The 24,107-nt window shown below is 32.5% G+C and overlaps 3 protein-coding genes across 5 annotated transcripts; 1 reads left to right on the top strand and 2 right to left on the bottom strand.

The window, feature by feature from the left end:
- Nucleotides 1-16: 16 nt before the first annotated feature.
- On the bottom strand, nucleotides 17-4,678 carry Akt (Akt kinase). Of its 3 annotated transcripts, none has more exons than XM_040712095.2 (9): nucleotides 4,020-4,678; nucleotides 3,356-3,452; nucleotides 2,402-2,642; nucleotides 2,195-2,336; nucleotides 1,931-2,128; nucleotides 1,679-1,870; nucleotides 1,143-1,409; nucleotides 886-1,050; nucleotides 17-822 (listed from the first exon to the last, which is right to left on the bottom strand). In XM_040712095.2, the coding sequence occupies exons 2-9, from the start codon at nucleotides 3,417-3,419 to the stop codon at nucleotides 565-567; spliced, it is 1,527 nt and encodes a 508-aa protein (XP_040568029.1). In that variant the 5' UTR covers nucleotides 3,420-3,452; nucleotides 4,020-4,678; the 3' UTR covers nucleotides 17-564. The 3 variants fall into 3 exon arrangements, with proteins under 3 accessions (XP_040568029.1, XP_040568030.1, XP_040568031.1); XM_040712096.2 differs by having other exon boundaries at nucleotides 3,855-4,305; XM_040712097.2 differs by having other exon boundaries at nucleotides 3,851-4,170.
- Nucleotides 4,679-12,792: 8,114 nt separating this feature from the next.
- Nucleotides 12,793-13,792, top strand: LOC121117676 (peptidyl-prolyl cis-trans isomerase). The gene is made up of 2 exons (XM_040712133.2): nucleotides 12,793-13,015; nucleotides 13,108-13,792. The coding sequence occupies exons 1-2, from the start codon at nucleotides 12,952-12,954 to the stop codon at nucleotides 13,641-13,643; spliced, it is 600 nt and encodes a 199-aa protein (XP_040568067.1). The 5' UTR covers nucleotides 12,793-12,951; the 3' UTR covers nucleotides 13,644-13,792.
- Nucleotides 13,793-14,235: 443 nt separating this feature from the next.
- On the bottom strand, nucleotides 14,236-15,422 carry LOC121117675 (uracil phosphoribosyltransferase krishah). The gene is made up of 2 exons (XM_071888667.1): nucleotides 14,591-15,422; nucleotides 14,236-14,295 (listed from the first exon to the last, which is right to left on the bottom strand). The coding sequence occupies exons 1-2, from the start codon at nucleotides 15,298-15,300 to the stop codon at nucleotides 14,289-14,291; spliced, it is 717 nt and encodes a 238-aa protein (XP_071744768.1). The 5' UTR covers nucleotides 15,301-15,422; the 3' UTR covers nucleotides 14,236-14,288.
- Between the last annotated feature and the right edge of the window lie 8,685 nt (nucleotides 15,423-24,107).

Genomic DNA, 24,107 nt, shown 5'->3' with positions numbered 1-24,107 from the left:
AAAATGAAACTCAAAATTAATATGTTCCAACACTATATTTAAGAATATCAACGTTCACAGAATATTGAAATAGCAAGACAGTAAACAGCAAATTGATTTCTATTGTTTTGAAGTAACATATCTAATTAAAAACGCCATTTTATATCATAATTTAACCCTAGCATCATATATACCTATATGCATACATACAAAAAAAATTATAAGTAACGATATCATTAAATAAATGTGACCTCTGTATGAATAATTTACCGGATCCGTACATTTTAATATATATATATATAATTCTATATATTAGTTTTAACAATTAAGGGGTCTCAGTACCAATTAAAGGGAGTAGTAGCAGTAAGACCAAATATTGAATTCAGTAAAATTAAAATGATTTGAATAAGCAGCGAATAATAAAAGGTAATTACCAAATTAGAAAAAAAATTATGGTTAATATTTTTTTGTTAGTTTTTTTTTCTATTTTTTTTTTTTTTTTTGCTGCTATTTGGATAATAATTGAATCATTTTTTAAAATAAAACAAGGTTTGGCATATTTGATTTTAATAATAAAAAGCACTATTATTCAGAAAGAAGTGATAAAGAATTGCCAGAGTGAAGTGACGCCGTTGTCATTACAGATCCTGGCCCTTGGTAAGAAAATTGAGAAAAAAGGGGATTATTTTGATCTTCAGAAAGTTCAGGTATTGCATCATGTTCGCCTAAATGGCCACCTCCTTCATCAGGAGGGGTCAATTCTACTGACTCTCCAGTAAATTCAGAGTCAAAGTAACGAGTATCTGTTTCCGACATCACTTGAGGTTTAAATGGAGGTATGATCTATATGTAATATAAAAAGTGTAAGTGAGGGATTAAGGAAATTTTTTTCTCTATTTTAATTACTTTTTTCTGTTCCAAATCTGTCCAATTAATGGAGGCAAAGAAAACGTGATTCATGATTTCTTTCGCATCTTCCGGGCCACCTCCAAGGCGTTGGAAGGGATCCTTAATCAAAAGCCCACTTAGAAGATCACGAGCATTTGATGAGATTCTACCAGGAAAGCGTACCTATAGATCCAATAAAAGATAAAAATATTGAATGAATCATATTTTTTATTCATATTATGATTAATGTGTACAATAGTGAATGATTCTCTCACCTCTTCCATAATAATAAGTTCAAACATAGTTTGCTGATCGGTATTATAAAACGGTAATCTACCGCTTATCATTTCATACATAACAACCCCAACTCCCCACCAATCAACTTGCCGTCCATAGTCATTATCGTTGAGAACCTCAGGAGCTAAATACTCAGGAGTTCCGCAAAATGTTTGGGTTGTACGTCCCCATTGAATATCTTCCTTGCATAACCCAAAATCTGCGATTTTTATATGACCGTCTTTGTCCAATAGCAAATTCTCCAACTAAATTAAATAAATATAAAATTAATATCATTGACTAAAATATTCTTATTTTTTCAATGCAATGTTGCATTCAAGGTTTCTTCTCTTCATCTAAGTAAAAAGCTGAGTGTGATAAAAACAATCTAAAAATTGAAGTTTAGAAAAAGGAATTGTTCAAATATTCAAGAACAATACAAGGCCATTAAATTATAATACTAAGTATCATTGAAACTGATGGAAATATCCATATAGGTATGAGATATAAATTACTTATAAAGTGTAACAATTACCTTAAGATCACGGTAAATAATAGAATTTGTGTGTAGGTATGCAATAGCTGATATAATTTCAGCTCCGTAAAATCTTGTTCGATCTTCAGAAAAACATCTTTCTCTTTTTAAATGGAAATATAGTTCTCCTCCATTAACATATTCAGTTACCAGGCATAAACGATCAACAGTGGTAAATGAATATTTTAAGGTCTAAATGAGTAAAAATATAATAAGTAAATAATAGTTTTTTTTGAAAATAATAGGACGTACCAAAAGAAAAGGATGCTTTGTTTTTTGAAGAACTCTTTTTTCGGTCATAGTATGATCCACTTCATCCTTTTTAATTATGACCTCTTTTTTCAATATTTTGATGGCGTATAGATGATTAGTTGCTTTTTCTCTACACAAGATTACTTTTCCAAACGTTCCTTTTCCTAATACTTTAAGGAATTCAAAATTTTCAAAAGTCTAGAAGAAAGAGAGACAAATCCGTTATTAAAATATACAATCACTATAAAAGATGTAGGAACTTACAATCTTTGCTTTTCCGGAACGATGTTGCTTGGTTCCTCTCTTACGAAACATTTCATATAGAGGTTTGTCAGATTCCTCTGCGTCCATTTCATCAACTTCCAGCTTCTTTTTAACTTCTTCGATGGTACGAACCCAGCTCGTTCTACAACATTCAGTAAATAAAGTATAAGATCTTCTGTTTTTCTCGTATAAAATATTTTTAATTACCTTTCCTCCTCATTATTTACATGAAAGGTTCTTTCAATGACAGTGGTCATCTGAAGTCCACGAATAAAAAACGTGAATGGTCGAGGTCGACATGCTTCAATAATTTGACAATTTTTGACAGTGAAATTGTTAAGAGGCTCTCCATAGTCCGCTTCTGAGGCTGGTGGTTTCTTAAATCCCAAAAATTGACCATCATCTTTCAAAACGAAATAGCGCGGACGCCAATTGGTTATATGTTCGCCTGAATTAAAAGTAAAAAAAGAATATAAATTATCATTACGTTCCATATATTCCTTAAATATAAAAATGAAAGAGAGAGACTTGAAGAACAAGACGACAAGGAAGAAAAATAAGTATGTAGTACATTAAAGGGAAATAATGTTTAATATCAAAATCATTAGTAATCAATGTTGGCGCCTACTTCTCCACTCTGCTTTGCTAAACAAAATTTCGATATTATCTTATTTATATATAACAAAATAGCTACATATATATTCACTGAGAATGAATTCATGGCAACTCAATTCAATTCTATGCCAAAGATTCATTCTTAAGCAATGTAATAATATATATATATATATATATACAGAATATTGAAGCTAGCTGTAAATATTTAATCTTTTATCAATTGGCAATAACTACAAGATACAATACATAATAATAAACAGTTAAACCTCAAAACTAAGACAGAGGGAGAAAAAAAAAGAGGGATAAAAGTAGCATTACTGTATGTGAATATTAATTTTAAAAATAAAAAAAAATACCAGGTAAAATAAACAAATATATAAGTTGTCGTTTTTTGTATAAATAACTAAGAACCCCCTACACTAAATGAGTGTAGAACTGTGTTAAATATAAATACGATAACAATGAAAACATCAAATGCATCAATTAGAGAATTGTCAGTCAAGTAAAAAAAATCATTCTATCCAATTTCGCGATCCAATATTTTACCTCTTTTTTGAAGCCATCCTTCTTTGAGAATTTTAGCAGGCGGAGGCGACGTACCAGACTCCATGGATGGTGCTTATATCTGTAGACTTTGCCTTACCTATTGGAAATAAAATAAATTCAGAATTAGTTATGACTCATAAAAAATCGTACATAATAAAATAATGTTAGAAAATGATGGGGATTTAGGCTTTTATTCATTGATTATGGAGCTGTTAAATATAGCGATGGTTCATCATGGGTCTTGTTAAAGAATTTTAAGGCTACAAAATCTAAGCTAAAATTGGTGGACTCTTTATTAATGATGATTAATTGGCGTGAGGCCCCCAATGCTATCATGAATCCGCCTCATACAATGTGTAACACGCATCCCAGTATCAAGGCCGGGGTTCATAGTCAGTTATTTCGTAGGACGGACTACAGGTCCCAAGAAAACATCCGCTCCCGTAACTTAAGGTTATAAATGCATTGTAAAAGAGTACAGGAACGAAATCTCACAGACCTCACTCCTAGCTTTAATCCTACAAAATAGAAACAACACGGCTGAGTAAAGATCACTTGGGAGCTCCAGAATGGATTTGCTCAAAGCTGGATTACAATCCTTTATCCTCACATTTGAAGTATGGAATGGGACTTGAATATTATAATAGACCTAAGGAGAGCTCACCTTATTAAAAAACCAAAACAACATAGGCTGAACAAATATATTGAGAGAGAGAGAGAGAGAGAAAGAAAGAGAGAGAGAAGAGAATCCCGGAGTGACCTTCTGTATTATAAATTTTAATTGTTCCTGATGAGTGTCAAAGCTACTTCAATTCAATTCACTTATTCTTTTCTTTTCTTTATTTTATTTTTCTTTTCTATTTTTTTCTTCTTTTTTTCCGTTGTCCAATATCAATATGTGACTGCTGCTGTTGTTGTTGCTGCTATTGATGCAGTCTTCAAGAAAATACAGAATAATAATTTTTTTACATATTAAAAAAAGGAGGGGGAGAAATCAGGCTCGCCAGAAGAAACTTTACATCTAGCTCTCTCGTCGCGGACGCGCTACCAATTCTGTTTGGGATTTATTACTCCGTATACTACAACTAGTATACAATATTTAATTATTAAAAAATCGATAATATAATTAACATAGTTCAACTTTTGGACCTTTCTCTCTATAAAAGATAGAAATTAGAGGAAAATAAACCAATTTCATAACTAACTCTTTGGCTTGATGATCAAAATAAGAAGTACACTTCATAAAATAATACAAAAAAATCGTGTGTGCAAAAAGTCACTATTTCTTTAGCTTTATTTTTATCAACTTCTACTATTAATACTGACTTATAAGTTATATTATCATTGAAGGTGTAATAGAGATTTTCCGTCGTCGTTGTTGTTTTTGTTTTTGCATCTTATGACAGGGGGGGAGGGGGGGGGAGACTCATGATTACACTTTTCATAATATTTGTATTTTTTGTATTAGTAGAAGTAGAATGTAGTATTTTTTAATTATTTTTTTGTAGCTAGAATTTGTAGCGATCAGATTAAGATTTTATTGTTGTTTTTCTTATCAATTTATTGTTATTTTGATGTTAGGATCGTCTTGGATGTTCATCTGCGTATCTTCTCCTACAATATGTTTACGATTTTACAAGGTTGTTTGTCATCCTCCAGGAGGAGGGATGAGTTTGTCTACATAGGATTGTTAAAAACATAATATTTTTTTCTATTCCTCAGCTCTCCCTAGAAGTAGTATTCACTATTCCTACGATGATAATGCAGTGCAGTCGTGACGAGAAATATTTGACTGAGTAGTGTATAACTATTGACTACACTTGGACTTGTTTATTTTGTATAATATTTTCTTTTCTTAGCTTAATGTCTTACAAAAATGGAGTCTTCTTGAGCAGATGGATGATGTAATCCTTACTCAGTAGTAGTATTCTGTATTCATCCCTCTTTGAAAATAATATTTAAGCCTCCAAGAGTGAAGTACTACATTATTCTTCATAAAATCCTCTTAACATGCTGAATTAAGTATAACCAGACATGAAGGTCGATGAATATATTAGTTATTACATAATGGCAATCTCTGATTGTACAGTTATTTTGAAAATTATCAAGGAATAATTATTTAAATTTAGAGTATCGATTTTGTATTTATTTAAAGCTACAAACTGCTGAAAATTGCTTGATTTTAGTGTGATTCTTTCTTGCATAAATAGGGAAATTATAATTATTTGAGTGAAGCCCCTTTGATAGTATTAATAAAATAAATTATATTGAATGATGAAAGGAGCCTTGTTAAACATTATATCAATTACTCATATTGGGTATTTGCCAACAGATTTTAATACTCCGACAATTCATATATTTTATATGTACAAACATATATATTTATATTACAGGCAAGAGAGACATCATGGAGGGAGGTAAATACTACAAAATACATTTTATAATATTGACAAACAAGTACATATAAAAACTGTAAGGTGAGAAGTTGAAGATTTTTACATCTGTTGCAGTAACAAAAAATCAGTAGCAAATGTCCTTAAGAAGGAAATTATGATGAGTGATGACTGAGAGCTAGAAACATAAAATTTGTAATCACCCATATTCCCCCACTCTTATACCATCATTATAAAATGAAACCTACCACTACACTACTACCTACCTTAACAGGGGCGTCCGCAGGGGGTGGGCTGGAGGCCCCTCCAAAAAAAAAAATATATACGTATATATAACCCTACGAACGCCTCTGCTTAACCTAGGACTTTCTATAATACATTACACCAAAGTCCCATTAATTAAAAAAGTCTAAATTAATTATTTCCCTATTTTATCATTTTTTCTATCCTTAATCTGTTTGAATTCCTTTTGATCCTTGAATATATTTATTTATCCACTGTAATAATATACTATAACCTATCCGTTATTATTGCCCATGATGAAATTAATTTTAATTGGTGTGTGTTTCTTAGGAAAGCGTAAATATATAATTCTAGGACATGCAAGATATTTTTTATCATTGAAATGAACTATAGAATATGTATAAAATATTTAAGATATGATATATAATAAGAGCCTATCATTTGGTTGACTTAGTTATTAAATATATATAGATTGATAAAAATACTTTCGTAAAAACGAAAATATAAAGGATGTTAATTGTAAAAAAAAAATTATAAATGGTTCATATTCGAGTTCATATCTATCTAGAAATTTAATTTATATGGTGCAAAAGTTCCCAATAGGTGGATCACCTCGTTGTTATAATTTATTTAATCAACAACCTAATAATGTCAAAAGACTTAACATCTATGTAAATTGTGGAACTTTGACTCATTATAACGTGGCTAGAGATGTTAATAAAACAAAGAATTTTGAAATACTGGTCTTTCTAAATTTATTCTATTCGATCGATGGATATATAATTTATTATTGCGAATAATCGAATAAGAAAAATTAATAAATACATTTTTCTACAAAAGTCATTTGTAAGAATGACTAAGGCTTATATTCGAAAATTCATTCAATTTTCGTTCGATAAAACTTGAAAATTTACAATATTCAATTTTTTCATGTTTTTGGATTATTTTTACATCTCCAAGACTGTCCTTTTTTTGTCCGGAGATTTCCTCTTTTTACATCCTGTCGTGACTTTTTTTTATAAATTCATAAAATGTCCAACTTTCATGGATGGTCTGTATTAGGGGACTCTTTTCCCAGATCCCACTCTTGACTGGGCGCCCGAGCGGGTTAAGTTAAATATAATACACTTAGAGGAAACTTATAAAAAATGATAAGACTTATTTTTTGAACAAGTCATTCGGTTAATATACACACAATAAATGCTAAAAAAGGAAAGAAAGAAAAGGGATCTGTACATTTATTTTTACCTAAGTACCGCATACTCTAAAACCGGCCCAGTTTTAACAGTTTTTCGGATCGAATTAAGTTGAAAGTCATTCGTTGTAGAAAAAAAACCTCCTCCTCCCCCCCAAAAAAAATGCGGAAGCCCCTGAGTTGTTATTATTATCTTATCATTTTTGAGGAGAGAACATATCAGTATTGTGTAACTACGTATGTGTGTGCTCATGAAAAACAGCAAGTAATACTGAAGAATACTTGAGAAGTTATCTTTTATTATTAAAGCAAGGTTCGTCGACCAAAGGAAAGACTCAAACAGATGTATCTAATGAAGGCACCTGCAAAAAACATAACATTCAAGAATTATAAGTTGATAAAGCATAATAGCGGGACAGGGTTGTGTTCAGAGTTTAAAAGATTGGGTACCAAATCATACACATTGAAGGATCAGTGATCTGTTAAGACAAATTGAACTTTCTCAAACAGTAATTTGAATAATCCCATATAATAGCTAAATATACATTGATGTTACATGGGTGTTCTCAGGGATTTGGATGAAGGGGCATTAGACCCCGTATCAAAAACACACAAATATAATTCTGGAGACGCCCCTGGGTTAGGAGAGGGAAATATATCAAAAGGAAAGTATAAACCGTGAAATCAACTGTAATTGAAAGAGGAGTGGGAAGAGGCAAAACTTTGGAGTACATGTCCAGGGTTCTAATGTTGATGGATAAAAAAATACAATACAAATTGTTAAAACCACAAGATCACAGTACATATATTTTAAGGGGGGCCAGTTGTGAAAATCAAATTCTGTAAAATAATACCCCCTCGCCTCCTAGTAGTAAATTTATAAATATATTCCTTTCTCTATGGATTTCTTTTGGATTTTACTCAAAAAAACAACTTGGGATCTTAAACCTCAAGTATATTTTATTATAAAGTATTTAGAGTGAGATAAATAGATGATAATACCATGAAATTATCATAGCCATAAATATATATATAGAGAAAAAAAATATCATTTTTCTGTCCTTTTTCACGAAAAGGTTATGTAACTTTGTGTGTGTCTTATATTCGATAAATAGAGTGGTCCATATTTAGTCGAACTTAGAAATACGCCCTACTGACAAATATAAAAGTCCTAAAAATATTTTTATTTACTTTTTAAAGAATAATACTATTGTATATTTTTACAAAATGATATTCGAATTGCCTCCCTCTACACTAAATTACAGTCGGAAGTCTCCTTACAGAATAACAGCTTTTACATACTAATTCTTAATGGATTTTCTTCCACGATAATTCAGTAACTGCCATCCGCACGTCATTGGTGAGTTTAGAAAGTTTAGAATTGGTCTCCCTCTCGACATATCTCTACATGAAGAAGTCAAGGGGAGTCAAATTTGGTGAGGAGGGATCCCAACATTATTTGTACCATAACTGCTCAGTTTTACTCATCCTGCTGAAAGCAGATTTTAACCCCATGGAAGGTGGCATTGATACAGCAAAGAACTTTTGTCTCGAGAAAATTTGAATAGGTTTTATGATCCTTTAAGTGGCCATGTGGACTCCTAAAAAGGGATGATATATTTCAATGGGGTGTGAGATGTAAACAACGTGGTTCAAAATAATCCAAGAGATGGCGCGTCATACTCGGGCCCTAGAAATCTATCATATTATTTATATATTTTATATATCAAGGTTAATAGAAATACAATGTTATACCATAGTCCATAGTCCATAACGCATGTACGACTGATGTTTGACTTTTGTTTAATCTGACAAATCGTGTATTCCCCTTATGACGAAGGCCCACATTTAATTAATGATTTCAATTTATACGACTAAATGTTTGAGATTCCCTCACGTTTATTTTTCCTATATAGCCCTTTTACAGTTTAATAAATTAATAATGTAGGTTGATCCAAAAAGAATTGGATCCCCGATCTTATACGATGATATATAAGATTTTCTAAATGAAAGCTTTGAAATTTACAATTTATACTTTCAACTATATATTGTCATTAATTAACATTATCTGGATTGATCATTTTTAGAGTTAAGAGCCTCTGGAAACAATGTTATTCATCATTAAACAAAGATAAATCAAATTCTAAAGAAATAAATACAATTTTAATATTGTTTTGGAAATATTTACCATTAATTTTGAAAGATATTAACATCATTTATCTATATTTTCAACAAGCTTTGAATCTTAAAAATAGCCCAAAACAAAATAAAAATTATAGCCTTATTCTGCAGGCCCGAAGATAATAGAGTAAAATTACAACCATATTTGGAAATAAGGAATCAAATTCTACTATTTCGATTTTGTGATATTTTTGCTGTTGAGCAGCATTAGTAATTACTGCACGTGTAAATGCCATTCTCTGTAGTTTTTCTTTCTTTCAATTAAATGAACAAGGCCCAAGTATGACGCATTATCTAGCGGTATAATTTTTTTTATTAGTTTCCTTGCATCCCATTCGAAGCTACAGCTCCTCAGTACATTACGAAGTTGAGTTTCTAACCTCTGGTAAAATACTTTAGGTATCTTTGAACAATATCTTATCATTTGAGTGTAAAACTTTTTCGAAGCATCAAAAAAAAATTTCGTCCGAAGAAGTTACAATCACCTCCAGATTCTTTGCATAGCATCTGGCAACTGAACCTTTGTCATTACGCTCTTTTAGCTTGAGTTAGGCGTTTTTTTGGGTGCTTGTAAAGCTGAAATTTGTGATCATTTTGTATTAATCTCGTCATTGAGCTTCTACTAACTTGGTGCTTTAAAGCAAGCTTTCTGATTGATCTTGCAGGATTTCGTCATATTTTTGCTCGGACTGCCTGAGAAAGCAACCTTGTCCTAATAGTTTTGATATGATGATAGTCGGAATATTTCTGCTCTTAAGAAGGTTGGTGATAGCGATACGTTTACTTTCTGGATCCATAATGAAGCAGATATTAAATATTAATTTTTTTTTGTATCACTAACAATTTAGTTTTTTAAACTTTAATTTATTTTATCACGGAAAAATAATTTATTACATCACTCAACCTCTAAAATGGCTACTGTCATTTTGTATTGAATCAAAGTTAAGTCCTACTTTTTTAAGTCGGACTAAATATGGACCACTCATAGGAATGTAAATCAACTTAAGTGTCTATTAAAATACATTAAGATGATCCCATTTTGACAGAAATGGGGACTTGAGACTCGACATGGAATGCAGTATAAAGACTTTTATCACCTTTGCATTTTGATTCCTTAAAAAAGAGAACATGTGGTGTAATTAGTGTCAGTTTTAATGAGACGGCGGGTTAATATTTGAAATAAAATATTACGTCTTGAAAAGAAATCCTCATAAATTTTTTTTAACCTTTCTTATTAACTTTGTTCTTCCAGATCATTAGATTATTCCAGTTCAGAACAAAAATTCATTCATTCATCCCCCCCCCTCCCTTGCAGACGCCTCTTGATACCAAGTCTGATCAAAATCAGTCTGTAACTTTTGTCGTAATCCTGGCGACTAAAAAAAATAAACAGAGGCAATGGGGTAGGGGCGTTATTTACTTTTTTTAGTAGGTACGCATTCTCTTGTAAATTTATTAATTCATATTCTATGTGTAAGAACTCTGCATATATCCAAGGTAACTATATATAAAGGCAGTCAGGTTGGTGTTAGCTGACTCAGCTCACGTAACGACGTCACTCTTGCGGCAGTTCAGATAATTTCATTGAAGTGAAGTGTTCTAATTTGGATCTGTTTAGCAAAAATGGCATCATCTCGAGGTTCAAAGCGTGTTTGTACCGTGGCTTTCTGCCCCAATCCACGGTATGCCCAGTATTTTGCATTTCCTCAGAACAATTTGATGCTCCAGCGTCTTTGGATCTCAGTCTGCAGGAGAAAAGACACAATTAATATTAAAAATGCCAAGATTTATGATAGGCCTTTTACATCCAATGATTTTGAGCGGAATCTACAGTGTGAGCTCCTTGACTTAAAAGCCAGTAAGAAATTAAAAAGTGATGCAGTCCCCTGACTCCATTCTTCCAAGATTCTAGACTCCTTGATGCCGAAAAAGTAATTACAGCAGATACAGAAGAATCATCCTGCAGGATTATATATAGTCACCTTGGTATATTACTAACCTACTTTTCATTTACCATTGAAGCATTTTTTTTATATAAGCACTAATGAGCTATTTAGTAACTGTGTGATCATGCAATTTGTTACAAAACAGTTGTATACCTGTCTCTTCAGAGATTAATCAGTAACTTCACCAACGAAGTTGAGGTTTAGTGATAGTAATAAAACTGACTTTATAAAATGTAAACTCGATTTGGGTTTTTTCGCAAATCAATTTACCATTTGAGTCGATTAAAAAAACCATCGACTTAAGACGATAATTGTTCAAATCAACACAACACTTATGATAAAGACATTTCATAAGTTGTTAAATTGTTTTGTTGTCAAACCTATAGAAAGACAGTGTTTTTTAACAAAAAATGAAAATACTTATGTTGTCAAAATTTTGATTTTAAATAATTCATTGTTGTCCCATTTTTCTATAAAAAAGTTCAAATTGTCGTTTCTAAATTTTTTTAAATATGACCTTATATAAAAAAAAAAGTCCATAAAAATTTAGCTTTACAAAAAAAAATTATCTCAAGGTAACTCAATTACCCCCCCCAATAAAAATCCTTCAATATTTTGAAAGACATTTTTTTTTGTTTTTCGAAAAAATGTATTGAAACTTGTTTTGTTTTTTTAAATAGTCCTTATATAATTTTTTATTTATAATTTCATTTTTTATTATAAGTCAATTTTCAAAAGTTTATCAAAGAAAAAACCGGATATTTTATAAAATTTAATGATTGCAGCTTAGAATTTTATTCGGCGTGATATTAGACGTCACGTCATTCAATTGGTACATCAATTTTTTAAATAAATTCTGATAAATGAAGGATTTAAGAATTAATTAGTGAAACCTAAAAAATAATTGAATACCCAAACAAGAAAGAATGTCGAAAAACAAAGGATTCTGTTGTTTTTGATTATAATTTATAATTGCAACTCGCTCGTATAATTAATAATATTGAGATTTTTATTGTATTTAAATACACATAATATATATATTTCTACTGTTAAAGAAACGAACTGTGAAGTCCTACATTATAAAAAATACATAAATTATAATTATCCAAACATGTCCATTCTTGTTTTTCTGTTATCGTTTTAAGACTTATAAGACTTTTGATGAAAGGAATGAGCCGATTGCGATGTATAAATAAATACTAATAAGTAATACAAAACAGCATAAGTAACCATAAATAAGTATAGATTGCTTGAGGATATTAGTTGTGATATATGATTTACTTATACTTGTATATTTTTTGCAAAAAAAAAAAAAATATAATTTTTATTATAGATTAATTATTATCATAACATAAATACCACAAAAGCTGATGTCTTCTTAAGTCGATGACAGCCGGTGAGGTTGCTAGGCTATATCAATAAAAACTTCGTCGTTATGGCTATATATTCTTTCTGTATTAATAAAGTAACTAGCCAGCTGTCTCAAAGAACATAGCCGTAACTATTTTAAAATCTAAGATGGCGTTATTGTACAATTGTATGTTGTAAGCGTTGTGCACGTTTATGTTCAAAGTGTTGAGTAATTTGTAATCCTCATTGTTTATTTCCTAATTAAATACTAATAGTAATTCTTTCATAATGGTCATCGGTTTCGTGACGCGGAATGCATTTAGGAGTTGTATTAACAATAAGTTATTACCTTGTAAGTTTTGTCAGTTATTTTATTTATCATTGATATTAATAAATTATAATTAGATATTAATTAATTTATTCTTTTTTCAATTCATGGCACAGCCAAGATTGGACTCCGGTTTTACTCCGCTGATTCGTCATCTAAGTTACCGCAAGTATTTTTTGACATCGATATTGGTGGAAAAAATGAAGGACGTATTGTTTTTGAACTCCGATCTGACGTAGTTCCTAAAACTGCGGATAACTTTCGAGCCCTATGTACAGGAGAAAAAGGTTATGGCTTCAAAAACTCATCATTCCATCGTATTATACCAGGCTTCATGTGTCAGGGTGGAGATTTTACTAATCACAATGGTACCGGAGGAAAGTCCATCTATGGAGAGAAATTCCCTGATGAGAACTTTGACTTAAAGCATACAGGACCTGGGATTCTTTCCATGGCTAACGCTGGCCCAAATACAAATGGATCTCAATTTTTTATATGTACTGCCAAAACAGACTGGTTGAATGGTGCCCATGTTGTCTTTGGAAGTGTTGTTGAAGGTTTGGATATTGTCAAAAAAATGGAATCTGTAGGGTCACGCAATGGTAGAGCCTCAAAACAAGTAACGATTCAAGACTGTGGAGAGGTTGATTAATAATTATGCCGCGGTCTACACTATTTTCTTAACCTAATTCTCTCAGAAATAGCTTATATATTCTTTTTATCTAATATTGATTAATACGTATTTTTTGACTGTTTTTTTTAAATATAATCACTGAAAATATATTTTCCCAGTATTTATTATGTTGCCGACTGAAATTTGATTATTTATTATAAATATGGTGTCAATTTCATATTATAGAACCAAGGAAGGAAACATATTATTATACTGTTACATTTATAGTATTAAAATTAATTACACGTGATGATATTATGTATGTACGAAGGGTTTCTATAACATTAAGACTTCTTTGAAACAATTGTATAACCTCTCCTCATTCAAATCCATCTAAATTTATCCTCCAAATTGAATATTCACTTAGCAAAAATCTCAGGTGATGTAGGAAACTTAATATTATCTTCTCTTTTTTCAACCTACCACGTTGCATTGATTAAGTCTTATTTTAATTATCGAATGCTGACAAATGAATAATTTGATACTCAAACATGCAAGGAATTGTTACTGTAGTGAGCTTCACAAAATTTCTTGAACTCGAAATGAAATAACTGTTCATTGAATTTCTGAATTAAAAATTATGTGCTGAGTGAGTTCATAAAGAGCCCTTTGCGTGTATTTATGTTAAAATCTGTAAAATTGAATAAATGTACGATTAAAGGGTTTTGTAGTAATGTATGGAAACAAGACAAATAAATGATGTGAAAGTTTCACTTTATAAATGCATAACATTTTGGTAACAATTATTAAATAATACTTAAAACTTATTAAGTCCAACATTAAGTAACCATCATTTCATATTAGTAATATAATAGACATAATGCAATGATATGCCATGTTTAAAAGTAAACCAAAAATATTAATTTGTTTGAAAGGAAATTTTGAAAAATCTATTTGACATGATGATTTATTCAGAAAAAATTTACGTGTTCTCAGTTCCAAAGTATTTTTGTCCGAAATGATCGGGTACAACAGAATGAAGTTCAGAAGTAAGGATTTTGAGTTTTGGAAATTCGGAAGTGACTCTATGGGCAGCTACTGGCGTACAAAAGAGATTGATGAGTATGACATGTTCTTGAGGCACGTTGGAATCATCTATTAACACACGAAGTGATCTTGATACTTTGGTACCTGTCTTCATTATTGGATAAAGTAGAAGAACCTTTCTATCCGCAATATCTGAAGGGAATTTAGCAAAGATGACACGATCGTGATCCACTAATATTTTGCCTATTAATAAATAAACAAATAATTCAAATAACATATATAAAATGAAAAATATTAGTTTGGACATTCCTATTCTCATGGATCGACAACAATCTTGGAGAGCTTTCTCCATTGCTTCACCAGATCGAACAATTGAAACACCGCAATTTCCCTTCTCAAATTTTATGCCTTTGAATACAGCATCTGTGGGAGTAATGACTTCCTCTTCAGAGTATGGCAACTGATTGAGTCCCTCTTCAATCACCATTCTAATCAGCCGATCTGCTCCAAATTTAAAGTCTCCTCGACTCGTATTTTTATCTCTTATGAGCGTGTGAAGACCATTGACTTGATTTGTAGATGGAAGAATTTTGAAATTCGGGCCAAAAGATGATTCATTCTCGGGTTCTATCTGGGACTCCATAGTCATTTTCGTATTCGATCTTGTCACACGTCGAGTGAATTGTAAAAAAGTAATACTAAACCTCAATCAGGTTATACGACTGACATCACATCAACTGTTCCAATGTTTTTATACTGAATAATAATTTTTATTATTGTAAAAATTGTAATGTAATAATAACAAACGTCCAATTAATGTACGGTCCTGACACCTGGCGACTAGCTTTTAAAAAAGAATTGTACTAGTACTTGTTCAAATATATTTAACTTAAGTATTTGGTTATTAATTATTACTAACTAAAGTCATCACATTATTTTCTCTTGCACATTTGATATTATAATATTAATATACTATTTCTTTTTTCTTGAATGAGAGTGTGTAAGCAGTTTAATGAATAATGATAGAAAATACATTTGATATAGGGGATTATTCAATTCTAATAAAAATGCAAAATATGTCTTGTACAAGTTGCAACTTTTAAAAGTGAATTGTACAAGTACAATTTGTTCTTGTATAAATTACTAACTATTAATTCATTCTATAATTTAATTCTGATCTATTAAAATTACTTGATCATTATGTAATTAGGAGTAATATAACTGTGGGTATTTGAACTTTAACTTGTGCCATAGAATAGATATCTATTAGTAATTTTTATTCAAAAAGTCCAAAGTTATCTAATTAATTAATTGATTTCCAAGAAATATTCAATATTGGCCTCATCACAATTACTCTAAATTCCTCTTCTCGTTTTTAGTTACAACTTGTAGAATTTCCTTATACTATTCTGTTTGTACAAGCAGAATATACATAAATACATCATTTAAGTGCTAAATCATGGAAATATAATTACATCCATAATTAATTATATATCATAAACGAAGCAAAAAAAATTAATTTGGTTCCATTTTTAACGTTGAAGCAAATAGCTAATTTTTTTGCAAGTATATCCATGGAATTATAGTCTCTAAAGTTCCATGGTATTTTAATCATCAAAAGCTGGCATAAGAACACATCTTCCTAGCCTGAAATATAAAAAAGAGCTTAGCTTCTTCACTAATCACTAGTGATGGGACAATTAATCGAAATCGAAGAATCGGTCGTTTTTCTTGGAATCGTTATCGAGAAGATAACGTTTAATTTCTTATTTTAATTCTTACGTATTATTATTTATTACTTTTCTAAGTTATGAAAAAAAATTATGAAATGTATTTGTCAAGACACAAAAATGAAAATATGAATTTGTGACTTGAGTCGTATAATTTTTTTAAATATTGCAATAAAATAATTAAAGATAAAAAATTCTTGAAAACTAAGAAGAAACAAATTTAATACAAACTCAACGTGAACAAATATGTTCTAAGCACATGCCGTCGGTGCAGCATCAGATACATACTTTAGTTATAAAATAAATATTATTTAGAATTTGCAGTTACGTACCTAAGGCCATCTTTCAATGTGATCAGACCAGATTCATGGTCTCTGGAGGGCAAGTTTTGTTTTTTTTTCGTTAATAAGTTTTTTTTTTTATAAAACAAGATCCATTCCCCGTGTCTCAAATTTTTTAAAAGGTATGGGTTGTATATTCGAAAATGCACTAAAAAAAAATAAAAATCCAAAAAGGGAATTATTGAACTTTGTACTTACAGAAAAAAAGGGAATTAGGAAGAGGATTAGTAAGTTAGTCTTAGTATTTATCTTCATTATGCTTGTACATATTTCTAATTATTATGTTAATAAATTCTGGAGTTATTTAAAGCATTAATAAAATAATTCGAAATATATAATACAGGACGTCCTAGTACAACTATAATGTTATATCATAGTAGATATGTAAGTTATTTTCTTCAACAATTAATATCTTCATCTAGGATACGTTCATATTTTATTTTTGGAGCTTAGGTATCCGTTGTAAAAGCTTTCGTTTATTTTGTGATGATTTTTTTATTGTTATGCTGTCATTTGGCATTTTTTTATCTCTGATAATTTAGTATTGCATTTAAAAAGATCCTTATGAATTTACACAAATAGTGGATAAATATTAAAAGTGCCCAATACACTACGGCACTATTAAAGATGTCAAAATGTACAAGAGATGTCTTTTATTTATCAGGATAGATAGCAAGGTCCATTATAAAAGTCACAAAATGCGAAGAATGTTATAAAGTACAAACATTTTTTATTTATCCAATGATGTGTACAAGTTGATAGAGCTAAACCATTTAAAAGAAAATTGATAAAATAATTATAAAAAAAAGTTGATTCGTTTCACTTTCTAATATAATTAATTTATCTTGTGTCTTCACTGTTAAACTTTTTAAGGAAGTTATGAACGGTGATGAAACAAGGGCATTATTTTTTTTTCTTTAAGTCAGTCAAATGACTTATCTTCAAACATAGATATATATATATATATAAGTCGAATTCAAGAGCAAACTGAGTTCAGTTTAAAATTAACAATGATTAAGTGATGAGGATCATTCTTTTGACATATATCAAATATATTCAATGTTACGAGTATATATCTACAATATGTATATTTCAAAACGGAGCTGTTTACAAGTAATTTTCACGACTACTACTAGAGTCCAAATACAAGTACAAGTCAAGTCGCAAGTTTTTGGATACGTGAGTGAGCCTTGACTCTTACTAAAATCTGAACCTTGTGGATCTTACGACGAAATCTAGTTGAGTTAAGATTCTTTCACATTGAATCCTAGTCAAATCTAAAATTTCTTTTTTCTAGTCCAAATCGGTTTATCGTGGTGTTTGAATTATAATTAATTGATGACGTAATAAACTGGATAATATTTTCATCACTTCACTTCTACAGGGTGAAAAATCTATTGACGCCAGTTTTAACCTTTCACTAAGATATCTGTAACTCTCTTCAAAATAAAGATAAAAACTTGAAATTTGGTATGATTAATCCTTTATTAATGTTCATAAAAAAATATTAACGGATAAAATCACCACTAGCTGAAATGACCTCCTCCAGGCAGGGCCGCACGTGGGAGCAGGCCTTGATGATGTCCTTTCTTGGGATGTGGCTGAATACCTCCATGATGAGGGAGGCCTTGGTGTTGTGGGGGTGACAATTGGTATTCCTTTCAGCCACACCCAACACATCAAAGTCCAAGGGCTTTAGTTAGGGGATGCTAGGGAGCCAGATCTCATTCTCCCAGAAGTGAGGAAGGTTCTACCTGTACCATTCTTCGTGGTGTTTGCATTGTGGGCCGGTGCTCCATCTTTTTGGAAGATGTACGGTTCTCCATTGGCCAACTCATCCATCCAGGGCTTCACAACTTTTATCATCACATTAAGATACACCACAGCGTACACCCTGAGGCCGCTCTTGAACACGTGGGGGCATGACGTCCCCCTGTCCGTCTTTTATGAGCACACGCCAACGTTCGAACAGGTAATTTACACAAATTATGAAAATAATAAAATAAAAAATTGTGTATCCTTTGGAAGGTTCTACCACTCTTCAAAGTTTTGTAAAAATTTATGTCTTGACAGATTTAAAGCATTTGTCTAAAATAATACAAAAATGAATTTTGAGAGCTTTTTTATGACTCAAATAAGAATGGGCATTTTGTAGAGCACAAAAACCTCCGCGTATGGTCATTTTTGTGGTGTGATATTTTGTTCATTATACTAACAATTACAAATTAACGGGCCAGCTAAAAAACACCGGATTTACATGTATGAATATAACTAAAGCTTTAAATGTAACTAAAGAAAATAGCTGAGGCTGCATGGGCCATTCAACTCTTGAAGTAAAAGATTCCACCCTCCACCCCCTCTTCCACTTGCAAATACATTCCGCCGCCTCTGTTCCATTTCCTAATGTTATCTTATAGGTTTTTCCAAAATATAAGATAGTATATTGAAATTGTACCCATCTGTTTGTGGGTTCGGGAATTACCCTCCTCTAACACCAAGCGTGTTCCATAACTGGCTAAGGTAATGTTACCTTTCAATCCCTATGCTTTTCTTCAAGCATAGGTAATACTAATAGGGATGTTATTGAAAATAAATCGAAGAGCATCGAGGCTCCCCCAAAAAAAAAATTTGCTGAGTATTTTGAAAAGTTAGATAGGTCGGAGAAAAAATTGGAGTACCGGTGACATTAAAAAATCGAAGATCAATTTTTTTTTTTGGAAGGTCAATTTGGGGCCCCTTTGCTCCTGACTTCCCCTAACTACGCCATTCTCCGAAAATTATAAATTATGAGTAGACTCAAGTGAACTGCTACCTGATTCCTGAAGGTACAAAATAAGAATCATTTAAAGGATTCAGTTTTTTTGTTGAATAGATTCACGATGTGATTCAGTTCTTTTTGTTTTATTATTCAGTCAATTTGATGATTCAGTTCTTTTGATGAGTCATATATTTTATTGATTAAGTTCCTTCGGTGATTCAGTTATTTTTAGTGAATCAGCTCAGCAACTGATACAGTTCATTTGCTGAGTTAATTACATTGCAGTCGTTCGTTTGCACTCATAGAGGCAAAGTTATACACAAATATATGCTCTTTCGCCTGAATATATTCATAATAACTCAAGAGGATGAAATTACGATGTCAGCCCTGGAGGTAGCCCCCACATTTAACAAAATTACTAATATATTAATCCGGGATTTGGTGGGGGGTACCAGGATAGAAAAGCGAAGGACAACGGTAGAAAGAAGAAAGAAAATCAAAAATATAAGCAACAAAAGTCTACAAATAGGGTGAGCAATAAAATAAGGGAGGGGGGACTTTTACTCCAAAAAGGCAATAGACAACTCACTTAAAAAAGACTTTGGGAAAGCTATGTCAGCCGTGATATACGGAAAAGTCGCATTCCACCTCAAAAAGAATAAAATACCTGAGGTGTTTTTGGAGGGAGATTTTTTCCGTGACATCAAAAGCTGACAACAGGCAGCCCGAAGTAATCAACGCTATTATATATGAGCAGCAAGGGCCGGTCACTGAAGATGAAATCAAGAACTGCCTCCCATCTGCAGGTACAGGGAAGAACCCTCTCGGTATGGATGGGAGTATATTTAGATCCCTCGATATCCCAGTGATCACAAAGTCTTATAATAAAATACTCCTAGCTTGGAATATCCACCCTCTAGCTTCTTTGTGGCAATACCTCCATCATTCCCGAGAAGGAGGACACCATAGAGATGGGGGACTATCGACCAATAATTGTTTTACCTCATGATCCACACATTTCATAAAGTGATTGCCAATCGTTTGAAGCAAGTGTCGATCAGTGAGTGTCAGAGGGGTTTTTGTGAGGTAAATGGATGTTCAGAGAACTCCCTCATTCTCAGAACCTTACTACAATTAGCCACAAAGTCAAACAAGAAAAGGAGAGTGGCAGTGGCCTTTATAGACTTTGCAAAGGCCTTTGACTCAGTCTCACATGAGTCACTGTTGAAGGCCAGCGCAAGGTTAGGCCTCCCACCCTTGCTCCTGAAATATTTAACGAAGGTCTATAGTAACGCCTCCGTCACCCTACAGGGTAGCGAGAATATAAAGTGTAATATTTTCTCATAGTTCTTTATTTTGGGACTCCTTCCCTTCCCTTGTCCCTGTTCTATCCTTCACTCCTCATCTATACATTTATATCTTCGGTACTCAAATAGTAAAGTACTACGCTAGGGGTAAAATAGATATTTATACAACATCCCCCCTTTTTTTTACATATAATTTTTTTTTTTTTTTTTTAAAATACAAATACAAACAATCCATCTTTTCTTCCTTCAAAACTCCACCTTTTGTACTTGTACCAGAGTTCTGACGTAAGGTTGCTTTCCTATTCTTACACTCACCCTTCTCCCATTTCTCTTTTCGATGTATGCCTCTTTGTTTAGGTCTGGTACCTTTACGATGTCCCCTCTCTCCAAGTTTATTTTTAGAACCACTCGATGATCTTCATTATAATAATTTTCACTAGCCTTTCGTTGTTGTTCCTCAATTTTTCTCAGTTCCTCATCATCCCGTTTCCTTATAATCCTTGGCACCTTTGTTCTGACCTCCCTATTAAAGAGGGGCTGAGCAGGGGATTTTCCATTTTGCAATGGAGCCGACCTGTAAACCAGTAACGCGTCTTCTACAGGTCGATTTTTTTTCAAAAAGTTATTTACGGTTTCCACGCCTCTTTCAGCTAAACCATTCTGGTGTGGCTGTTTTGGAAATGAAAAAGTCTGATTAAACCCCCACTCCTTTTCAAAATCCGAAAACTCCCGACTCGTAAAATAAGGCCCATGGTCTGAAACCAACGTCTCAGGAATACTATGTCTAGCAAATACTGACTTCAGTACTCCTACTATTGATGTGGACCTTTGACTCTTAAGCTCTTCCATTTCGATGTATCTACTGTAAAAGTCCACTAATATAAGATAGTATTTTCTTTGAAACATAAATAAATCACATGCAACAAGTTTCCATGGTCCTGATGGCCACTCACTACGTATCAAAGGTAACTTCCTCTTGCTTTCAAACTCCGTGCACTTTCCCCATGAATAGATCGTTTCTTTTATTTGTCGATTCAATCCCGGCCAGAATACGGACTCCTTCGCCCTTAACTTTGTTTTACTTATACTCAAATTCAAATGTCTTTCATGCAACCGATGTAGTATATCCCACCGTAATTTCAAAGGTATTACTATTCTCTCTCCGTAAACAACTGAATTACCCCAACGAAAAATGTTATCACGATATTGATAAAACGGTCTAATTTCCTCTGGAATTTGGTTAATATTTTCAGGCCACCCTTCCTCTACATATTCTAAATCTTTCCGCAGCACCGGATCTTCCTTAGGTAACCTTGTTATTTCAACTAAACGCTTGTCAGATGCTGGTATACCATCGATTATTCATATAGTAATATAATTAATATCAGCTCCAATCCTTTTGCCTGACAACGGATTACTATCCTTTGAGGCATCCTTCCCTCTTCTACCCAAAAAATCCGCTATATATTGCGTTTCTCCCGGGTTGTACCTAATACCATAATCGTACGTCTGCATACGTAGCTTAAATCTCTACATTCTTAGAGGCAAATCAGGTAATGGTCTACTTCCCAACAGACACTCAAATGGCTTATGATCCGTCTCGATTTGAAATTTCTTCCCCCAAATAGATTTAGCAAAATATTCGCAAGCCCCAACCACTTCTAGAGCTTCCTTTTCTATAAGAGCATACCTCTTCTCAGCTTCTGTCGGAGTACGACTTGCATACAAAATGGGGATCCATCCTTCTCCTTTCTTCTGGTACAGCACTGTACCTAATCCATGTGCAGACGCATCTGTATTCACAAGATGTTGTTTCTTTCTGTCATATCTTCCCAACGGGTCCATTTTCGAAAGTTCACCTTGAATTGTTCTTGAAACATTCTTCATGCGGCTTGTCCTATATATAATGAACATTTTTTTTTTTTTTTAAATAAAGCGATTAGTGGTGTCGGCAATTCGGTTATATTAGGAACAAACTTCACAATTTGATTTACCATTCCCAAATATGATCTCAACTTTCCCATTTTTGTCGGTGCTCTTGCATCTTGAATTGCTCTTATTCTTCCAGAATCAACCTTGATCCATTTACTGATATCACGTAGCCCAAATGTTTTACTCCAGTAACTCCTCGGATACACATATCCTCATTCAGCTGGACTCTATTTCTCTTTGGAATATCTTGTACTTTCTTTAGCCTGGTATCATGCACGCCTTGAACAGGATCTAATAAGTGGCACAGTTTCCCCTGGAAAACCTCTGGTTCACTCGAAATTCCGAACAGGAGACGATTGAATTTATACCTCCCAATGGGGGTGATAAATGTAGTGAGGAAGGAGACTACTCTCTTCCTCTAAACGAATATGATGGAATCCCATCACTGCATCCAACTTTGAAAAATAACCGCCTTTTATTCGAGCTATTATGCCGTGATACGAACCTATTGGATACCAAGGAATCCGAATATATTAATTCAGTTTTTGATAATCTACACATAAACGTATTCCCACAGCCTTCTTTACAACTATAATAGGTGAACACTAATCCGTTGGGTCAATAACTTTCTCAATGATAACATAGTTTTCTAATTTCTTTATTTGCTCTTTTACTAAATCATGCACAGGTATTGGAACTTCCCGGGCTACCAATTCGGCCCATGGGATTGCTTCTTTCCTAAGTTCTATTTTATATTCCCCCGGAATACTCGGAAAATTCCAAATTATCAATAGTTTTTTTAATTAATTTTAAACCCATAATTTTGTTATATCCCAGGAGTGGTCTCTTTACATTTCCAAAAATTACTTTTCCCTTTAGTTTTCTTTCTCATTATTCACACTCAATCCACGATCCACCTTCCATTTCTATTACATTCCACATTTGGACCTCTTTCTGGTCCCACCTTTTTCATTGCTTTTAGTTTCAGTGTCTTTATATATGCATTCGGAAACACCGTAACATTAGCTCTTGTATCTACCTTTACTTTGACAGGTATCCTATTGGCCAACATGGTAATGTACCATGCTGTGCCACACTCTTCCTCCTCAATGGTATCTAGAAAAACACTGCGGAGAAGTGTTTATCTCTTGAATATCTAGTGTTTCATCCACCAACTCCTCTACTCTCCTGTTTTTATCCTAGTTTCTCCAGCACATCCTTGCGTAGTGTCCCACCTTTTCACACTTTCGACACTTTGCCTTGTATTGTTGAGCTGGGTATTTTGTTTGTATGTTCTGTTCCTTAGCTCCTTAGCATCTACAAAGTTCTCTTTTATCTCCGTAAATTTTGTTTTAGTCATTTTTTTTCTCCTCGGACACGAACCTCAT

This window comes from Lepeophtheirus salmonis, chromosome 5 (assembly GCF_016086655.4).
Source record: "Lepeophtheirus salmonis chromosome 5, UVic_Lsal_1.4, whole genome shotgun sequence".
Classification (NCBI taxonomy): domain Eukaryota; kingdom Metazoa; phylum Arthropoda; class Copepoda; order Siphonostomatoida; family Caligidae; genus Lepeophtheirus; species Lepeophtheirus salmonis.
This window is presented reverse-complemented; position numbering and strand designations above follow the sequence as displayed.